Source organism: Anthonomus grandis, chromosome 3, assembly GCF_022605725.1.
Source record: "Anthonomus grandis grandis chromosome 3, icAntGran1.3, whole genome shotgun sequence".
NCBI classification, from domain to species: Eukaryota; Metazoa; Arthropoda; class Insecta; order Coleoptera; family Curculionidae; genus Anthonomus; species Anthonomus grandis.
The window spans coordinates 22,462,554-22,479,698 of record NC_065548.1 but is presented as its reverse complement, the minus strand read 5'-3'; the positions used below and the strand labels follow the sequence as shown (position 1 = coordinate 22,479,698).

Sequence of the window (17,145 nt, the reverse complement as noted above, 5' to 3'; positions counted from 1 at the left end):
CTAGTTGTATCTGCACATCTCTGTATCACTTGTGAATTGTAATATATGTATGTTCTTTATAAATATTATTTTATTTTAAAATTTTATAAATATTTTAACATTCTTCTTTTCGTTTAACAATCATTTCCGTAATATAAAAACTAGTTAAGAATACGAAAAGATAAATCCGCATTACTTACAGAAACTTCAAAACTGGGAAGACACATATGCGATACGAGATCTTACATATTTCGCTCCCGGATAATGCCAACATTATAATGACGTGCCTCGAAGCCATGCTTAAAATAAAGCAATACAAAGAAGCGAGGGTACGTATAACGGACTCTGTAAAATCCCCTATGCATCGTTTTTATCTATCATATATTTTCTGGCAAAACGGAATGGTTCTTTTAGAAAAACGCACATGGTACAATAAAGGGGTACAGAGGGCAGCGTGACTCTGTTATTCGAATAAGTCGTGAATGTAGGAAATTTTGCTCGTTACAGTTGCATCTTTTGAAAGGTTAATAATAAAAGAGACTCCGTTATTTTTTTGAAAGTAGGAATATTTCTGTCTTTGGATTAACCTTTTATAGGGTAATTCTGGATATTTTGTGTGTATTTTTCTTATGTCGAGCGAGATCTGGATTAATATAATAAATATTTAGAGTTGTACTATTTTCTTCTATAAAAATTAAATAGAAAAAGTAATTATAAGCAAAATTCATAAAAAAAATTAGTTCATTGTACTTTCAAAGTACTGATGTTTATGAAATTGTTTTCTTTGAAACTTAATTTTTATTTATATAATTATTATAATAAACAAAAAATTATAAATATTTGTAATATGGACAAACTGCATATTTAACTTTCTCGCACCACTAATAGTTTTCAAAATATTAATAACAAACTGGAAAAAAATATTTTGGCATAACTCTGCAAAAAGTGTTGGCACAACCCTGCAGTTTTAAACATGAATTCCCGTCATGAGCCTCTATCGGATTTTGTAGCTAACCAAGTTTGTGGATGTTATTGTAAAATTAGTATGCCTTTCAACTGAACTACTAATACGATTGTATAAAATTTTTTTACAATATTATAGGAAGAGTTTGTCCGATTTCGTTTGTTTTCCCTTTAATTCTCTTTATTTTCCGAAGCGAAAACAGCAATATGGCCCGAAGCTCCACGGGTAATTTTCTGAAACCATAAATTTTCGCTACTGAAACTAATACCTTAGGGTATTAGTAGCTGAAACTAGGAAACACTTAAGATAAAAACTGTACTTTAACGATAGTCTAAAATTTATGTTTAGTATATGCAGCCAAAGTTAGTGAATATATCAAACCTTAAAGTATCATGTAGAAAATATTCAATATATCAGTGTACCTCTTATTAATTTTTTTAGGTTTTATTAAATAAACTTTATGGTAAAGAGAACACTTAAAATAAATAAATATTTTACAAAAAAATTTGACTTTTAAAACTGTATGATATTAAAAATTTTTAAACCAGATTGCAACTAAGAGTTTTTGATACATACAGTATTATCCAGAAAGATAGCAAGGTCATAATTTTCCGTTAAATAACCATCAACATTTGATTTATTTGTAAGATTTATACGTGCTTTTATACAATATTTTATGCGTAACTATAATTATTTAATATTAATTTTTTTGAACCCAGTAAATAAAATACAAATTTTTTTAAATAAATTTAATATGCAAAAATATACTATTAATTTACGTATACTAGATTTTATAATATAGAAGTGGATCAAAATAAGAAAATATTTAATATTTAGTATAGTAGGATTTCTCCTTAATAACATCTGCACATCGCTTTGGCATAGACTTAATTAACTGCATGGTATGCTTATTATTTACTTCTTTTCAAGTTTCTTTTACTTTTTCAAACAGTGCATCAGTATTAGAGTATATGTGATATTTAATTTTGGTTTTAATGTAATGCCACAAGTTTTTTATTGGAATTAAATCTGGAGATAGTGCTGGCCGAGACATTACATTGATTTTTTCATCAGATAACCAATTTTTAACGTATTGAGAATCATTATCATGTTGAAATATAGCTCTTAATAGCATTGTTTAATCCAGAGACGGCATTAAATTAGCTTGAAAAATATCTTTGTACATAAAACGATACATTTTCCCTATAATTCGCACTATTGGACACAAGCCGAAAAACATCCGCACACAAGAATATTTCTCCCTCTATGTTTAACTTTCGGACAAAAATATTTTTCGTTCAATTTTTTGTGACTTGAACGCCTAATTTTTTCTCTAATCATCTGATGTCCATTGAATATTATACAGGATGATTTTTAAGTTGATACTTTTTTTTAGCTGTGTATAGAACTCGGTAAATGATACGTTTTTTTCAAATAACTTTTTTCGATAGACTCAAAAACAAGGGACATACAGAATAAAAAAAGTGAATATGGGTTTGTTTTTCATCGTCTGTTTATGTTTAGTTTTTGCTCGAATTTTTGTATTATCGATCACGCATTGTATCGATCAGTTAGTCTTAGACACTTTTGGTTTATTGTTGTTAATTTTAAATTTGCAAATCCTAAAAATGGTACATCGTTATGAAAACAATGAACTTGTGGATATGTTGCTTATTTATGGAGAGTGTCTTCAAAGTGCTGCTGCTGCTTCGGTATTATACGCAGACCGCTTTCCTTTGCGGAATCATCCTACACCCAGAAGTTTCATAAATCGTATTCAACGGGCTAGGGATACTGGCGATTTACGGGACCATCGTGGAGGGCATGCAGGAAGAGGAAGAAGACCTGAAAATGTTCATAGGGAAGAACAAATTTTAAATCTCATCGAAGAAGATCCAACAACAAGTACTTGAGTTGTTGCAGGGCAGGTCGGATTAAGTCAAACAAAAGTATGGACAACATTGCGCGAGAATCAACTTAATCCCTTTCACGTTCAACGTGTCCAAGCGCTACTGCCTGAAGACTTCCCCCGCAGAGTTCAGTTTGTGAATGGTTCCTACAACAACATAAAAATGATCAACATTTTTCGAACAAAATTTTAGCCATGGACGAGGCAACATTCACCCGAAACGGAATTAACAATTTTCGAAATACGCATGTTTGATCTGTTGATAATCCCCATGCAATTCGCAGAACCAATTTTCAACACCGCTTTTCTGCTAATGTGTGGGCAGGAATTGTGAATGGGATACTTGTTGGACCATTTATCTTACCAGACCATTTGACGGGCGATGTTTATTTGGACTTTTTGCAAAATAATCTGCCGGTTCTGTTAGAAGACGTGCCACTGAATATGAGGCAGTGAGCGAATTTTTGGATATAAATTACCCAAATCGGTGGATTGGCCGAAATGGACCAGTTGCATGGCCACCAAGATCGCCAGACCTAAATCCATGTGACTTTTTTTTGTGGGGGTATATGAAAAGTTTAGTTTTCAAGACGCCTATCGACACACAAAAAGAACTAATAGCACGTATTGAGCATGCTGCGGCAACAGTAAGACAAAAACCGATTTCTCTATTGCGTGCCGTTACGGAACAGTGGTTACGTCGAGCAAATCGTTGTGTTGAAGTTAATGGTGACAACTTGGAACAACTTATTTAAATTAGAGAGGACCGTATTTGACTCATTTTATAACATTTTGGCAATGCAATTTTTTTATTTTTTGGTTTTTTGAATAAAGTTATTTGAAAAAAATGTTTATTTTACCGAGTTCTATACACAGTTAAAAAAAGTATCAACTTATAAACCACCCTGTATTGTGCAAATTGACGACCAGCCTTAACATTCTTCTTTGATAGTAAAGGTCTTTTAGCGGGGCAGCGGGCGCATAGGTTGGCATTAAATTATTTATTATTCTTCTAATTTTAGAAGTACAACTTATGTTTACCTTACCCCCTTTATTTAATTTTGATAGAATTTAGGTTGATAATAGAAATTAATTTTCTTTAGAAAGTTGTAGCAGCTATTTATCTATTCGTAATGACGTCCTTTTTGGCCTTCTCAGAATAGTTTTTAGAGCAAATTCGCCACTAAGTCAAAATACAGACTTACGAGATATAAACTCTGAAGACAATATATCTGTGAAGTCATAAGTTTCTCGCAATATTCCTTTGCTTAGTTCCACGTTCATAACTATTCACAATTATTATTTTTCTTACTTCATAAAAAATTATTTTTATGCGAGCCATCTTAGAGAAAGAGTGGGCTTTATAAATATCAACTTTGTTGCAAGTAAAATTTTAAAAAAATACAATATAGTAAAATATTCGCTTTAATAGTTTGGGTTGGTAAAAAACATTATCAGTGGATGAGGTAATCGGAAAAATCTATTATTTCTTTTAAAATTTCAAACACTGCTGTAAGAAATGTTTTGTTACATTCGATTAGATAAGAGAGCAAAAATTAAAACTGCTATATTAAATCATGAGCAGAAAATTGTTATTATTAATAATTAAATGTTTTATATTGATGTACAAACTGGAAAAAGTTAAGTTATCCTAAAATATTGTTTTGTTTGTTTTAGAGCCAATAACAGAAATTCTCGGCAGTCCAGAACTGTTTATCAACATGGGATCAACAATTAACCTAACGTGTATAGTTCAATATGCTCCAGAACCACCTCCTACCATCTCATGGTCTCAAAACTCCGAAATTATTAACTTTGACTCACCCCGGGGCGGAATTAGCTTGGTCACTGAAAAGGTAAGAACGCAAGTCGTATAACTAATATAAGTGTTTAAATTAAGTAAGATCTTAAAAGTATTAATAAATTTTCTTTTGGTGTGTCTCATAAATTAATTTTTAAATTTATCCTTTTATCTTTTTATATAACACTAAATTTACTTTTTATGTAGGCAGTCCCCACATATTTTTACAATATCAGGGCCATAAAAGGCAAAGTCGTCTTCTGAAATACATTTTCCAAGGATATCTATTCAGCTTCGCTCCAACAGGTTTTTTTGGGTTAAAAGAATCCTCTGCCGGAGGAAAAACTTTTTGCTTAAAAGCCCTCGAATGACCGGACACAAAAAGTTATGCCTCGATAAACACAGTTTCGTTTTTCAGACGAGAAAATAATAATTTAGGTTTTCTCTAACTAAGGAAATAGTTTTATTAAATTAATAATAAACTGCTTTACTTTGGGATTTTAACGTAAATCTAGAAAATATTCTCCAGAAAAAAGCAGACTGAATTAAAAAAATTGTATATTTATTAAAAAAAAATTATAAAGAAATTAAATTTAATTTTTGGCAAAATAGAATTAATTTTAAATCAAAATCATATAAAAACAGTACGTATAATAAAATTACAAATCTTAAACGAATAAACATATTATTATTGTTACGATATAATGGAAGACTTGGTTTGCAAGACAAACGAGAAATTAAAATATACAGAGTGTCTCCTTCCAAATAGTCAGAAATGCTACTGTATATACAAGAACTATAAAAAAGTAGTTTGAAATAGAATATCGATGGTCGGAAGTGCCTCGTTTCCAAAATACAGGGAGTTGAAATTAAAAAAAATATTCCCTCTGTATTAAAAATGCTTAAAGCAATTAAATGAATTTTTCAGGTTTTAAATAAGGTGGTAATTTGACTTGTTTAGCTGAATCTGACTTGCAGCACATGCACGTTAAGTTTTTTATAAAAAAAAACAGATACGCCACTGTTTTTTTTTGAAAAAAAAATTCTAAATATTTTGTTTATTTTTAATAAAATACAGCCCTTGCATTTTTGCGGTCCAACACTCCGTTTTAGTGTAAAAAAGTAAAATCTATACCAGAATTCTTTATTTCAATATTTTTTATTATTTCTCAAAAATGTTTATTATTTCTCAAAAAGGCAGTGTTTCATGGTAATCTCCATAAAATAAATAATAATAATAATGATAATAATAAAGTGTGTACATGTTTTTGTTATGTTTAATGTCGGTGCATACCGGGTCCGTTACAGTAGCCCCCCCCCAGTTGTTTAAGAGCATTAATTTTTTAGCACCCTATAGCTCTCACCTAGCACTACCTAGCACCCAACTTACAGAGCTAGCACCACACCCCCCAGCGAATTATAGAATATTTTCACCGGGGGGGGCTAATGTAACGCGAACCCCCCCCGTTTGTGCTATTTCCCCAAAATTTTAGCACCCAATAGCCCTTACCTAGCACTACCTAGCACCCAACTTAGAACGCTAGCACCACCTCCCCTAGCGAATTACAGAACATTTTTACCGGGGGGGGCTAATGTAACGCAAGCCCCCCACGTTTGTGGTATTTCACCAAAATTTTAGCACCTGATAGCCCTCAGCTAGCACTACCTAGCATCCAACTTAGAAAGCTAGCACCTCCTCCCCTAGTGAATTACAAAATATTTGAACATTTTTAGCGGGAGGGGGGAGGGGGTTCGGGTAGGGTTAATTGGCTATATCGATCGACGCTGTGCGTCTTTCGAAATGCGTTTCGAAATGGCGTGCGTCGAATTTAAATCAACAGAGGTTTTTTAAATTTTGCCTTTATTATTGGATTTATAATCAAAATATTTTTTTGACAATATTGTTTTTCTTACTCAATGACCTTGGTTAATATATTATTTTACAAATTATGTACAGGATGGCCCAAATTCTAATTAATAATAATTTGATGCTTAAGAAAATGACGTTAGGAAATTAAAAAAACATATATTAGCTTTTTAATTTGCAGATATAGGCAGGTCTACCAAAAACGAATATCTGTTAAAAATATAACCTTGCAAACAAAACTATCTATATTATTGTTCAGAATTTTCACTTTAAAGAAAATTTAATTAAAATCGTTTCCTCTGAAAAAATCAAGGAAAAAATCAATCCAGAATCAAAAATATAATTAACAGTAATAATATAATTTATTGAATATTAAGTATATACGTTGGTATTTAAGCCGCCAATTTTCTAATTTTTATTAATTCTTATAAATTATTGCTTAATTTTATTATATTTATATTTTTCAATCTTATGATTCTCATCATCTCTCAATCTCAATCCTCAATTTGAACTAACCAATAGTCAGTTAAAGCGATATGTATGACAACTTACTTTATAGGGACAGAGAAATACGATATGCGGAATACACGCAATCCGCAACACGCCGAAGCCCTGTGACCGGTCTCCCTAAATATCAGTCAAGACGCTGGGATTCCCAGTGCTTCTCTGATTTGTTTTAGGCTTGCTTTATTTACATTTACACGCATTAACTGAAAAAGTGAAGTTGTACTTACATACCTACGTAATTTTTGTTGTGTTTAGTTGAGTCATTGGTTGAGTTGGTCATTTTTCTTTTGATTCTGTTTATCTAAGAGGTAAGTGTATTAATACCAAACTAGCTTGTATCCGCTATTAGGACAAACATGTGAAGTAGTCAAAGGCAGTAAGACGGCCAAGAAAATCGAATCTTTTTTTGTAATGAAAAGCCTTGAGAATATTATTCGTTATTAAGAATGACGAAAAAAATATCACTATGTTATGATTATTTACGATTTTTTTTGTCCCTAATCTTATTTTTTTGTGAAAACTGCCAAACCATTGTGGTAAATTTTATATCTGTTCTAATTTTTGTAGGAAATTTAATTTCCTCCAAAAAACGTTTCACTGAAAATTTAGAGCCATGTTTACTATTCCTTTTATTAATTTGTATTGTTCTTTTTTACGTAGGTATTGATTTGTTGGGGTAATTAAAAAATTCTAAAATAAAATAGTCAAATAAAAAAACATATAGTGTTAAAAACACTTAGGTATGTACATGTTATGGTGCTTGTGCTTACTTGGTTATTTTATAAACATATTATAATATTTGTTCGAATTATTAACTCAATTATTATTTTATCGGTGTAATTTAAAGAGATCAGAAGAAATTTAGGATAAGCAATCGAAAGGTCCGCGGCGAGACACTCAGTTTATTTTTCTTTCTTTATGAATGATCGTTATGTATTATCTAAGAACTTTTGTGTAGGCAAAAGGATATCGCGGTCGATTTTGTCACGTAGAACCATTTTGTGTGTTTGTTTTAATGTTTTATACAGGGTGTCCCGAAATTAGCCGTCAATATTTTAACCACGTATTCTATGACTCAAAATAAGGTTAAAATTTCATATGCAATGGGGTCCAACCTCTTAGTTTTTAAGATACAGGGTGTTAAAGATGAAGAGGTGAAGGCGGTTTTTTTGACAATATTGTCGAATGTGAAGATTTGTAAATAAAATTTCGTAAAGTTACTAAGCTTTTTATACTCTATTTAACGAACTAAAACTTAGAATTTGATTGTCTTCAGGGGTCGGTAACACATGAGATTTATTTACCTTATTTTTCACCAACACCCTACAAAATTAAAAGTTGTCGAATTATTGACATTTAATTATTGTTTACCCAGCAACATAAACAAAGAAAATACGTCATTAGCTTCCAAGGCCAACTAATTATCCGCACCTCGATTGTAAACGTTGAAATAAAAAAAATGAATTTGTAATGAAATTTTCAAAATATTTTTTCTCGGAAATAATGCATTCTGGTGAGGTACGACGAGAGTATCTTATTTACTTAAAAAACTTCAGATTTTTAAATTCTTTAGTCCAAATTACGAAAAATCGAAAAACAACAAATTTAGGGCAAATTTTCCCACACCCCCCCCCCCTGTGTTACCCACCCCTGAAGACAATCCAATACTAAGTTTTAGTTCGTTAAATAGATCATAACAAATTTTGTAACTGTACCAAATTTTATTTAAAAATTTTCACGTGTTTCGAAAATATTTACAAAAAACCGCCATCACCTCTTCATCTTTAACACCCTGTATCTTAAAAGCTAAGACGTTTTGGACCCCACTGTATATGAAATTTTAACCTTATTTTGGGCCATAAAATACGTGGTTAAAAGATTGACGTCTAATTTCGGGACATCCTGTATAGGCAGTATAGATTAGACTTTAAGGCTAAACGGAGCGCTGGGTTCTTTTTAATTAAATAACGTAAAATTGGCCAGGTTTTTTTATTTAACTCACCTAAGGCAATACAACAAGTGGCGCACAAGTGGTTGCGTAAAAGTGCGTGGTTCGCGCAAAACACTATTTTAGTGGAAAGTTGATATTACTAGTACATTTAAATAGGTACATATTCCATAATAATCATATTAAATATTTAATTAAACTACATTGATTAACACTATTATTATTACTATTTTTTTTTAACACCTGTAAAAAAATTGTTTAAAAGTGTATGAAGGGTGAGTTGGACAATAATAAATTGGGGTTGTTTTAGTTTAAAAATATTTAAAAAAAATTCATCAGCATTTAATCAATTCTATATTTTCTACTAAAACTAAAATAGCTAAGAATATTGGTTAGTTTATAAACTAACCAAGTAAACACTTTAATCATAACATATATTTTTAATCAGACCTTTTTTGTGGGGATTTTAATTTTCTAATAACGTCAGTTGAGTCAGTTGAGTATCATAACCATTTTATACAGTATTTTTTTGTATTGTAAGCATAATATATTATCACAGATTAGGTATTTAATAATAAGCAAAGCAATACAGAGCGTCAACGCATCTATTAGACTAGTCAACTTCTATAGAATATTAGGATTATCAAAATGAGATTTGATATAAAGGGAGGGCCGATTTAAAGTAAGTAAGTTAGGTGCTAGTTAGTGCTAGTAGTATGTTAAACCGTGTTAAAGTTTTGGAGAAATATAGAAACGGGGGGCTCGCGTTACATTAGCTCTCCCCGGTAAAAATATTCTGTAATTCCCTAGGGAAGGTGGTGCTAGCTTTCTAAGTTAGGTGCTAGGTAGTGCTAGCCGAGGGCTATCGGGTGCTAAAATTTTGTGTAAATAACACAAACGGGGGGGGGGGGGGGGGGGGAGGGGCTCGCGTTACATTAGCCCCCCGGTAAAAATGTTCTGTAATTCGCTAGGGGAGGTGGTGCTAGCGTTCTAAGTTGGGTGCTAGGTAGTGCTACGTAAGGGCTATCGGGTGTTAAAATTTTGGGAAAGTAACACAAACGGGGGGGGGTTCGCGTTACATTAGCCCCTCCCGGTAAAAATATTCTATAACTCGCTGGGGGGTGTGGTGCTAGCTCTGTAAGTTGGGTGCTAGGTAGTGCTAGGTGAGAGCTATAGGGTGCAAAAAAATTAATGCTCGTAAACAACTGGGGGAGGGGGGCTACTGTAATGGACCCCTTAGGGAGCATCGTAGGTAATAAGTTTGTTACATTTGTCCTACACATCATCAAAAAAGGTGCATGCAGAAGTACGTATAACAAAAGAGCAGAGTGCTTTTTAACATGGCCTAGAACAGAGCTTGCTCAAGGTCTGACTAAAATAAATGGCGAGGCTACAATCTCTGAGGTCCTAGATTATTTTTTTAATGGAAGTATGTTTTCGGCAGAATATATAAAAAACTGCAAAAATTGTAGCTTTATGTCAATAATGAAAAAATCTTATATACCTTGTAGTTTAAACTTTAATGATTTAGAGCAGGAAATTACCAATACTATTCCTAAAGAAAAAACTTGTATACAGTGCAAAACTGATACCATACGTAATAAAATATCCATAAATCCACACTTTCTAATTTTGGAACCGTTTGATGTCTTGAATAAAACAGCAGAATGTTCATTAAATAGTATTAATCAAACATTATATATTTTTGACAAAACTTATCAACTTCGTGGAATAGTATCACATATTGGTTCAAACGTAGGGCATTTTAGAGCTTACTGTGTCCGTCATAACAAGCGTTTTGAACTTTATGATGACCTACAAAAAAAGAAAATTGATGTATCGCCCACCACTGTCATTAATATTCAAGTTTTAATTTATACTTCGTAGCTTCAGTTGCAGTGAACTAGATTAAATTCAAATTAATGCATTCTTCATTAAAATTTGATACAATACAAAAAATGTAAATATGGTTCTTATTTCTGTTTTTTTTTTTGTTAAATAAGGATATTTTCTCAAATAACCTGTATAACTACACCATTTGTACCATTTATTTTAGTTACCAAGAATGTTAAGTTTTTTTGTACCTACATTTGTTATTTGTTCGAATATTTCAATTCTTTTATTTTTAGCCAATTAGAAGGCTACTTTTTTTGAAGCTTTACTAGTAAAGTAACTTAAATAAACGAAATTAAAAGTGATAATTTTTGTATCAAACATAATGTGCATTAAATAACTACTACTGAAACCAACTTGTTATTTTAACACATTTTTGTAATATTAAAAATTTGTCTTTAGTTAAATGTGAAATAAGAATATTTATATTTCACTCTGAAAAATAAAATATTTTTACGCATTAACGTGTTATCTTTTTTCATTTTTAGCACGAAAATTCATCCCTTGTTTTTTTCGGAAGCATTACATTACCTACATTGTCTACTCCCCACCCTCCATGCAGTAAATTTGTTCTCTAAAATTCGGTAGGGGATGAGGTGCTAGCTTTGTAAGTTGGGTGTTAGTTAGTGCTAGTAGTATGTTAAACCGTGTTAAAGTTTTGGAGAAATATAGAAACGGGGGGGCTCGCGTTACATTAGCTCTCCCCGGTAAAAATATGCTATAATTCGCGGGGGGGTGCGGTGCTAGCTCTGCAAGTTGGGTGCTAGGTAGTGCTAGGTAAGGGCTATCGGGTGCTACAATTTTGGGGAAATACCACAAACGGGGAGGGCTCGCGTTACATTAGCCCCCCCCGGTAAAAATATGCTATAATTCGCGGGGGGGGTGCGGTGCTAGCTCTGCAAGTTGGGTGCTAGGTAGTGCTAGGTAAGGGCTATCGGATGCTACAATTTTGGGGAAATACCACAAACGGGGGGGGCTCGCGTTACATTAGCCCCCCCCAGTAAAAATATTCTATAATTCGCTGGGGGGTGTGGTGCTAGCTCTGTAAGTTGGGTGCTAGGTAGTGCTAGGTGAGAGCTATAGGGTGCTAAAAAAATAATGCTCTTGAACAACTGGGGGGGGCTACTGTAACGGACCCGTGCATACCTACTATCGTAATTGTACGGTATAAGAGTCCCTTTTTTTAGGAGATCGGATCGAAGTTAAGTTTTGCAGATCGAGATACCATACCTAATAATTGTAAATAATGTTCTCAGACAGAATATTAGAGATAAGGGAGCAGTATACCAGCACGATGGCTGTCGAGCGTATTTTGCTCGTACTGTAAGGGCTTTCTTAGATTAGAACTCAAACAACAGGTGGATTGGCAGAGGTGATCCGGTGCCTTAGCCAGTAAGGTCACCTGATCTGACACTTCTAGACTTTTTTGTCTGGGCGCTATGGAATAGCTTATCTACGCAACACCTGTAACCAACAGAGAAGACCTGGTTGCTAGAGTTGTGATGGCTGCGGCTTTTTTGAGACAATCAAGGGGTCTTTGCTCGCGTACATCTTGGGTCTACAGGTACAGAATATGTGTGGAAATGCATGGAGGACACTAATCATTTGGTTTCAATTGTTTATTGTTTAAATTGTTTTTTATTGTTTATTGCTTAAATAGTTTTTTTTTATTTAAATTGTTTGTTGTTTAGTTAAATTATTTATTTTTTATTGTACTGGTATTAAAATTTTCATTGTAACAAAGAAAAAGTTTTGAAGGATCCTTGTATAGATTTTATTTTTTTGCACGAGAACGGTGCGTCGAAGCGCAAAAATGCAAAGGATTTGTTTCATTAAAAATGAACAAAATATTTCGAAACAAAATTTTGTCAAAAAAAGAGTGGCGTACTTTTTTTTATAGAAAAATTAACATACATGTGCTGCTACTACACCCCTGGACAGGTCAAATTCCCTGCAATTTCTCAAAAAATTGCCTCACCACCTATCATTTAAAACCTAAAAGTTTCATTCAAATCGCTATAGGCGTTTTTAATGCAAAAGAAAAAATCTATTTTTTTTTTAATTTTAACAACTTGTACTTTGGAAACGGTGCTCTTCTAACTATCGGTGTCCTATCTTTAACAACTTCTTTATGGTTCCGGTATGTACTCTAGCATTTTTGATCATTTGAAAGAAAATACCTAGTATACTTGACCTCAAAAGAGATATTGCTCCATCCACGATTAAATAGAATTGTAGAATTGTATTCAAATGTAGAATTTTAGTAGAATTTTGTAGATTTGTAAAATTTATAAAAATTAATTATAGGTTTGTCATTGAGTTTTAATTTTTTTGTAATGAACCAATTTTCCTAATTAAAAAGTTTATGCAAGAAATTTTCTATAATATTGAGTGCATTGCATACTACTCACCTTTCTTAAGATATGATCAAATTGTATGAATATTCTAAGAAATATTTTACTGAAAATAATATTAAATCCGACTAAGCTCGTACCTCATAACTTTAGTAATTCGAATGATTATTTAACAAGTATTATATAATGTTCCCTTAGCAATGTTTTAAATGAAATTATAAAATTCATTAAGATTGTGATTTTGGTCTGTAATAAGTAAAATCACGTAGGAAAAATAAATTATTTAAATGATTTGGTTCATAGCTAAACAGCAGAAACTAAAAAAGACTTTTCTTAACCAAAAAAAAACAAAGTTATGCATACATTTTATTTAATTCTTTTTAATTTTTGCATAATTTTTTGCTAACAATTTTTAGATTTTAATAAGCTTGGTTATTTCCAGCTATCTGCAATTTAGGATTTTAAAAAGTTAATCGTCGTTATACATGGTATCTCACAATCAACGTCACAGGCTGTAACTTTTTTATTCTTAAATATATACATTTTTATGAAAATGTATTTTTAATAGTTATAGGACCACTACTTAAAATTACTTACAAAAACTACTCTTAAAAATTCATCCCCTAAAAACCACCCTTACTTTTTTTTTAAATAGCACTACCAATATTTTCTCTTCTCTTTGGAATGCTTGTAAAGTTATTAATATAATTTCATAAAAAAATCATGCCTTAACATTAACGTTAGAAATATCTAAATTTTAAAATTAAAATGTTTCTATTGCAAAAATTAAAATAGCAGGTTTTTAAATTTAATTTATTTATTATATAATATTTTAACAGCATATTAATCTATATTACAAAATTTAAATCTATTATTTAATTAAATGCTCAAACTGAGCTTCATCAGCTTCCGCGCAAACTTTATGTCGCCGAAAGATTTGTCTTGTGCAAGTTGCAGTAATCATGAGAGCAGTAATTTTTCAACAGCTTTTACGAACTCGGTTTTTATACTCTTCAAGATTATTAGGTGGTCGGTAATAAACAATATCCTTTAAATAACCCTAGAGAAAATAATTCATTGAAGTTAAATCTGGAGAGCGAGCTAGCCACCTAATAGGACTCCGATTTCCAATCCATCTATGAGGAAATCTATAAAATTGCGCTATAATATAGGCATGTCTTTTAATAGTTCACACAGTAAATTTTAAAGAAAATTTAAAAACTGCACTGAAGTGTAACGTACCTTCATAAAAGTATGGTTCAATAAAATGTTCATTAAATACATCGGCCAACACGTTTATGCCAATTATAGTTTGAAAACGAGTTTCCATTATCCATCGGAGATGGTTTTTAGTTGAAAAATGTGTATAATATCTATTAACTACATAATAGTTACGGAATCTTCTTTCATTAGTCCAACAGATTTGTGACAAAACTTTGGGATTGTCTTGAATTAAAGTCCGAACGGATCTAATAAACTTTTAACCTTCGTTGGTAATCGGTAGAGCGAATCCTTGTACTAGGTGGATTTTAGAATGGCGATGTTAATATTGCCGGAAATTTGCTGAATGGAATTTTATTCTCTTGCGAGAGTGTGAATGAAAACATGTGGATTTACTGTAACATAAGCCCTCACAGATAAAATATTTTCCTTAATCCTTGCTGCCATTTGATGATATGAATGTTTAAGATTTCGAAATTATTCGGTGTGCATTGTCTCCTCGACTCTTGAAAACGACTTATATGAGAGTGTAGGATGATTAGGAAAACGTTTTCCATAAACGATTTCTGCTTTACGACAATTTGTTTTCCTCGTAAATAAGGAACATATCGACATATTCATTGGAGTAAAAAGTTGCGGCATTATGCAAGACAATAGCATAACTAACAATAAGATAATAGCAAACCTATACAAAAAGGCAACAAAACTGAATACAAAAAAAATTCAGTACCAATGGATATTTCCATTTTGAAAAATGCATCTATTTGGCCATAAACTTTTTTTATGGCATTTAAAAATACCTAATGCCTAAATATTTTATGCCGCTGATGATTTTCAACTAATGTCAGTTTAGAGCCTTATAGGCAAATACTCTTGTTCTTTTTAACTTATTTAAATTACTAAAATAAAATACTATAAACTTGAATATTTGCAGAGGTTTTTAACAAGGGCATAAGTGAACGAAAATGAAAATCAATAAACGATATTCTATGCCTTATGTTGATGCTAACACATGATTTTTTGCTTATGAAATTAAATTAATAATTATATAAGCATCCCAAATATTGGAAGAAATAATTGGTGCCTTTGGAAAAAGAAAGTTGGGATAGTTTTTAGGGGATGAATTTTGGGGTGACAGTTTTTGTTTTAGTTCATTTTCAATAAAAAAATTATTTTTTTTTAACTCACTAGTATCATGTGCTCGAGAGGTAGCATGATGGTTGTATACGATTGCATACAAGGGTATTTGTTTGTGTACAGTATGTATGGTGGCCAGCCGTATTGAAGGTCACCAACGCCCAAAAGCTGACCAGACTGCAAAGACTGGTCTGCTTGAGAATTACTGGAGCTATGAGAACAACATCTGCGGCACCACTAAATATTCTTCTTGGGCTACCGGACGTCCCAGTCTTGATTGAGAGGGAGGCCATGGCGGCGTATAAGAGGATAAGCAATAGCGGAGGGTGGCGCAATGTTCACTTAGGACAAGGCCATATGACGATTGCTCTCAGGATGTGTAAGAACATTCCAATTCTGACATCCAGATGCACTACAGAAAGTGGTAAACTAAGGTTAAAGAAGGAGTTTCAAGTCGAAATCCCGACAAGGAAGAATGGTCGGCTAACCAAGTTAAAGAGCCAAGTGGTTTCCAGGCCTGGTACATGGATGAAACATGGATGAAAAGCACCAATTCTGCCGGAGCCGGAGTGTACAGGATGGAAACGAACACAGGGGAATCCCTCCCGCTAGGGAAACACACCACAGTTTTCCAAGCGGAGGTGTTTGCTATACTCGAAGTAGCGAACAAACGAGAGGCATTGGAAGGTGACGGGGGGATTTGCATCTACTCCGATAGTCAAGCTGCCCTCAAGGCGATTCAGAAACCCAGGGCCAGCTCAGCGGTAGTCCAGGAATGCAGCGACGTATTGGAAAGGCTTGCAGCACACAAGGAAGTGAGACTGAAGTGGGTCCCAGGACACCAAGGTGTTGAGGGCAATGAGCGGGCCGACGACCTGGCAAGATAAGGTTCCGTTAACCCCTTCGTAGACCCCGAATCTTCTTTCGGTCTTAGCAAAGACCCGACAAAGTATCAAAGACTTGGTGGGAATTCTGACCGGGGACAACAGTCTAAACAGGCATCTACGCCTTCTTGGTATAAGAGAAAGCCCACTCTGTCCGAGTTGCGGTACAGGGGAGGAAACTTCATACCACATACTAGGTATCTGTGATAGGTGGAGTCGCCTAAGTAGGAAAATTTTCAGAGCAACGATACTCCAACGGGAAGATCTTAAAGATCTGGACTGGAACAACGTGCAAGCCTTCATTAAAAGGACGGGCCGACTCAGTGAAGACCGCGCATTGGGAGTGAAGGTGTAGAGGTGAGTGATTCTGGGGTTGGCGAAAAGGGACTGCTCGGGCCTACTTGCCGAGCTCTAGCTCCCCCACCCTTATAACTACTACTACTACTTGTGTACAGTATTGTTTTGGTGCTGGTTTTGGGGGAACAATTATTTCTTTATAATATTTCATCTTTATATTATTTTTCTTATTATTGTTGTGTATGATTACCGAAATTTATTTATAATTTATTAGGGTTAAGCTTGAGTAGCCTTAGGCTAGACTTCGCCCTTTTAGAAAATTTGTAATATTTGTCTAACTGTTTTTTTTTAAGACGATTATTATTATTTTTATTATTTAAAAAT

General features: G+C 33.0%; 1 protein-coding gene across 1 annotated transcript in view; it reads left to right on the top strand.

The window, feature by feature from the left end:
• The window catches only part of LOC126734617 (zwei Ig domain protein zig-8), a 502,147-nt gene that overhangs the window by 425,248 nt on the left and 59,754 nt on the right, over window positions 1–17,145 (top strand). Inside the window, exon 5 of the mRNA XM_050438315.1 lies at window positions 4,530–4,708. Within this exon, the coding sequence (XP_050294272.1) occupies window positions 4,530–4,708 (179 nt within the window). The remainder of the gene's footprint in view (window positions 1–4,529; window positions 4,709–17,145) is intronic.